This window comes from Ammodytes marinus (assembly GCF_949987685.1).
Source record: "Ammodytes marinus genome assembly, chromosome: 4".
Lineage (NCBI taxonomy): Eukaryota > Metazoa > Chordata > Actinopteri > Uranoscopiformes > Ammodytidae > Ammodytes > Ammodytes marinus.
This window is the reverse complement of record NC_137233.1, coordinates 10,224,693-10,229,404: the sequence shown is the minus strand read 5'-3', so window position 1 is coordinate 10,229,404 and position 4,712 is coordinate 10,224,693. Positions and strand designations below refer to the sequence as shown.

Here is a 4,712-nt window from a genome sequence, read left to right as displayed (position 1 = left end):
TTATGAGAATTTTCATTCTGGTCTGAGAAAAGCACCAAAGCAACTGAGAAAAACTGTAACTTTCAGGTGAAGTTGACAGCCTGCACGCACATTTATGTGTCCATGGCACTCCCGAGAGGGAAGGGACCTCGGCCCTCGGCTGTGTGACTTGGCCAGGCCGGGCCGAGTCACACAGCCGAGGGTCCAAAAAAAAAAAAAAAGATTTTAATTTATTATTATTTTTTTTTTTTGTAATGGACCCGGCCCGGCCCAAAATGCCTGCCGGCCTACCGGGCATTGCCCGGTACGCCCGATGGCCAGTCCAGCCCTGAACGGAACCGTATGGTGATGGTGGTGACGGTCAGGATTTATCGAAGCTATATATAAAAAAAATTGTTTGGCAGAGTTATAATTTGCGTGAGAAATGCAAGGTGTGGTGTGGAGCGTGTGAATTGCCTGAAATGCTTGTGTCTCACTCTCATTGCGTGAGAGTTGAGAACCCTGGTTGTAGCCTTAAAAAAACACTACTACTTGGGGGTTTAGTGCAACATGTTTTTTCTCCTGTATCTTGCTTTCCTCTAGCTTCTTCTAGTCATGCAACTGGTGATCCGGCGGTACCGTCCCTCAGACAAGGACACAGTGCGTACCCAGGGCGGCCTTTATCTGCCACTAGGCCCTGGGGCTGAGAGGTTTCGTAGGCCCCCCCGGGCGGCGGTCTTACAATACAGATGCGTTAAAGCCATGTTTGTCTACACCACAATATCTCTATTGATTAAATAAATAATCACTTAAGGTAACATGTACTTAAGCCCCTTCCTGGTGTAACGACTTTTAATAACCAAACACACATGGTTGGTCACAGTGTTTTTCCAAGTTATTGAGGAGACTGCGGTGGGGAACCAGGACCTTCTAGGAGGGTCCGGGGGCATGCCCCCCCGGAAGAAAAATTTGAACCTTTAAGGTAAAATGCATCAATCTGGTGCACTTTGAGAAGAAAACTAAGGCTAAATCAAGTGTGTCCTATGTGAGCTATTTTCTGGAATCATTTGGAGACACAGAAATACCAAAAAGCAGAAACAAAAATATACGTACAGGTTTAACAAATCCAGTCAGTCAGCATTCCATTTTTTTTTTAATAATCCCTCATCCCAAAACTACTTCTCTCTTTGAATTCTTCGTTTTGTTTGTAATGGCTCAACTCAATATACGCCTTTGATCTGCATTGCCCCGAACAATGTTATTTAAACAAAAATAACAAAAATGTACTGATGAATGATAGCCCCCTTGATCTTCATAGGCCAAAAATAATGTGATTTTTTTTTCTTTACTGGTTCATGATGGGCCCCTGATCTCAGTACGCCCCCCCCCCCCCCACACCCCTATGAAGATTAGGGGCCTATCATGAGCCAGTCAATAATTTATTGTTTTAAATGACAATGTTCGGGCCTTCTTAGATCAGGGGCCTATATTGAGATGAGACAATAAAAAAATTAAAATTATTTTTAATTTTTTTGAGTGGCCCCTGATCTTCGTAGGCCCTGGGGCTTCAGCCCAGGTAAGCCTGTGCATAAAGGCGGCCCTGTGCGTACCCTCTTCAGCATTGGCATACAGGAACACATCGGTCCATGTTTTTGCAATGCCATGACCAGCCCTCTCTACCTGGCCATCACCCTGGCTCTGTGTGTTGCAGTCTACTTCCTGGGCTCTGTGTTTGGGGCTGTGGTGTTACCAGGAGTCTGGGTGGGCCTTGTCTATTACAGCTGTTATAATCTATATGCCAGCTATGTCAATTTGAAACTCCGGACAGACATGCAGGACATCCCTCGCTACTATATGAGCAATGTGAATAGCTGTTTCTGGGTGGCAGAGGTGGAGGTTGATGGGAGGGCCGAGGTCATGGGTATGGTGGCTGTAGTGGCCAAACAAAGTGGGAAAGAGGGACAAGGGGAACTGTTCCGTATGATCATCTCACAATCGTGCAGACGGATGGGCCTGGGCCTCAGGTTGACTCAGACAGTGATTGACTTCTGTAAGGAAAGAGGCTTCTCCAAGGTGGTGCTGGAGACCAGCTCAACTCAGACTGCTGCTGTGGCCTTGTACCAGAAAATGGGGTTCAGACACTCTTTCGCACACACAGATACACATGCCCCTCGTTTGTTCACAGCTCTGACGAGGGTCAAGATTTTAATAATGGAAAAACACCTGTAGTCGTAAATGCTCAGATCAGATCCTGCAATGTTCCTTTTTATCAGTGAGTTAAGCTTTTGCATAAAAAATTCATCATTATGTGTAAGACACAAAAACGCTACCTGTTTTAGATACTTAATGAACAAACAAACAAAAAAGGTATCATTGGGAGCAAAGAGGAGCCTAGTTTTTCTTGTACTGTACGTTAAACGATCTTATCCGAATGATTTTAAACATGATATACTGTTTCTCTGAGAAGCTTACTGGACCAATATTTGTAGACTGCTGATTGTTGTACTGTTAACATTTCTTGTGAACAAAGCTACTGTAATAACACAAAACCATGAAGAACAAGAAAGTGAGAAATAAAACCACCTCCAAAGATTTTAAACTGTGGTATGTATTGCTTTTACACATCTTTTTCTTACACTGCATCTACATCCACGACATCTTTGTGTCATCAAGGAAAAATAGCAAAAACTAATTTACAAGCACATGGGCATTCCATTTTTTGAGAGACCTTTTTTATACTAATTTACAGTATTATAGTCATTGTAGTACAGTATATAATACACTTTTAGATGCAACCACCTTCAGCCAGATTAATGTAGGCCTACTGTATACAAGTTACCCACCTGTTTGGTGAACCATGGTTTTGTAGAGCCCTTTAAAGCTCATCTTCAAAATAAATGTTTTTTGGGTCTCTCACTCTACTTGCAAATTGTATACGATTTAGAGTGAGTGTATGATTACACAATAGTAGCTAATGCAGGCAGGGCTGCCTTTACCTGCCACTAGGCCCTGGGGCTGAGAGGTTTCGTAGGCCCCCCCGGGCGGCGGTCTTACAATACAGATGCGTTAAAGCCATGTTTGTCTACACCACAATATCTCTAGTGATTAAATAAATAATCACTTAAGGTAACATGTACTTAAACCCCTTCCTGGTGTAATGACTTTTAATAACCAAACACACATGGTTGGTCACAGTGTTTTTCCAAGTTATTGAGGAGACTGCGGTGGGGACCCAGGACCTTCTAGGGGGATCCGGGGGCAAGAAAACTAAGGCTAAATCAAGTGTGTCCTATGTGAGCTATTTTCTGGAATCATTTGGAGACACAGAAATACCAAAAAGCAGAAACAAAAATATACAGGTTTAACAAATCCAGTCAGCATTCCATTTTGTTTTAATAATCCCTCATCCCAAAGCTACTTCTCTCTTTGAATTCTTCGTTTTGTTTTTAATGGCTCAACTCAATATAGGCCTTTGATCTGCATTGCCCCGAACAATGTTATTTAAACAAAAATAACAAAAATGTACTGGTGAATGATAGCCCCCTTGATCTTCATAGGCCAAAAATAATGTGATTTTTTTTTCTTTACTGGTCCATGATGGGCCCCTGATCTCAGTTGCGTCAAAATAAGAAGTGTAATATAAACATTGATGTCAATTTTCAGTGATGTATAGTGGCCCACAAAAAGTGTAAAGTAATGTTTTCTTGGACCTTTGATGGGAAATTATTTATGATAAGCATTGGGTATTGCAATTTCACACGTGTACAAACAGAAGCTTAATTAATTTGATGTGTGCTATGTAAATAAATATAAGCGATTTGATACAAGTAGCTCTTGGCCACTTTAATTTTTTCAAAGTAGCTCTCAGTTGAAAAAAGGTTGGAGACCCCTGAGCTAATGGCATTACTTGAGTGGGCATATAGAAGCCATACTGAAAGGATTTTATCATTTAACATAATAGCCTGGTATAACTAAATATTGCAGGGGAAAGGGATTATCATGTCACAGAAACAACTCAGTTGTTTAACAGCATAGGACACAGCTATTCTAATGGCATTACCCATGACACCCAATTTAACACAATCATTACTGACTTAGCTGCTAATTATTCCTTTACGCCATATTCTGTCTCTGACTTGAATTTCTCAATCAATATATATATACTGTATGTATCTATCCATCCATCTGTTGGGATCTGGATCTGCATTTTACGGGCAGATTGTAAATGATTAACAGCATTTATCTAAGTAACATTGTATCACCTGTCTGTGATGCAAGTCAGTGTCATTTTAAAATATATATAATATGTATCTTCATTGGTCTAAAGTTACCAGTTACTTTGCAGATAAAAATTTAAACATACAGAAATACGATTGTCTTCTAATATATGATACACTCCTATAAACTAAACTACCCAACAGTAGGCTATAACGTATGTAAAATAAAAAAAATCCTCTGACTTTTATGGAGAAGTGAAGGTGTTTCACTGAAATCAGCATGATTGTGTTTACATAAATTCAGGATAATAGGGTCCATGACATGTAAACACTGTCTGCCACAGTGTGTGTGCTTCTTAATTTTACCACTGGGAGGTGCCAAATGTTTGAAAACTTAAACATAGTTGCTTTTGTAGAACATTGTGGATTTTGGGAGAACCAGATTATTTCCATTTTGGGAGAAGAGGTTGAGGTGATGGAGGGCAAAGATACCTGGGCGTTCAGCTGGACTGGAAATGTAACATGGAGGCTGTCCTG

The 4,712-nt window shown here is 40.9% G+C and overlaps 1 protein-coding gene across 1 annotated transcript; it reads left to right on the top strand.

Moving 5' to 3' along the window:
- Positions 1 to 573: 573 nt before the first annotated feature.
- LOC307249273 (putative N-acetyltransferase camello) lies at positions 574 to 2,187 on the top strand (the record flags this gene model as incomplete). The annotated part of the gene is made up of 2 exons (XM_080025917.1): positions 574 to 618; positions 1,561 to 2,187. The coding sequence occupies 2 exons, from the start codon at positions 574 to 576 to the stop codon at positions 2,185 to 2,187; spliced, it is 672 nt and encodes a 223-aa protein (XP_079882043.1).
- Positions 2,188 to 4,712: the final 2,525 nt, after the last annotated feature.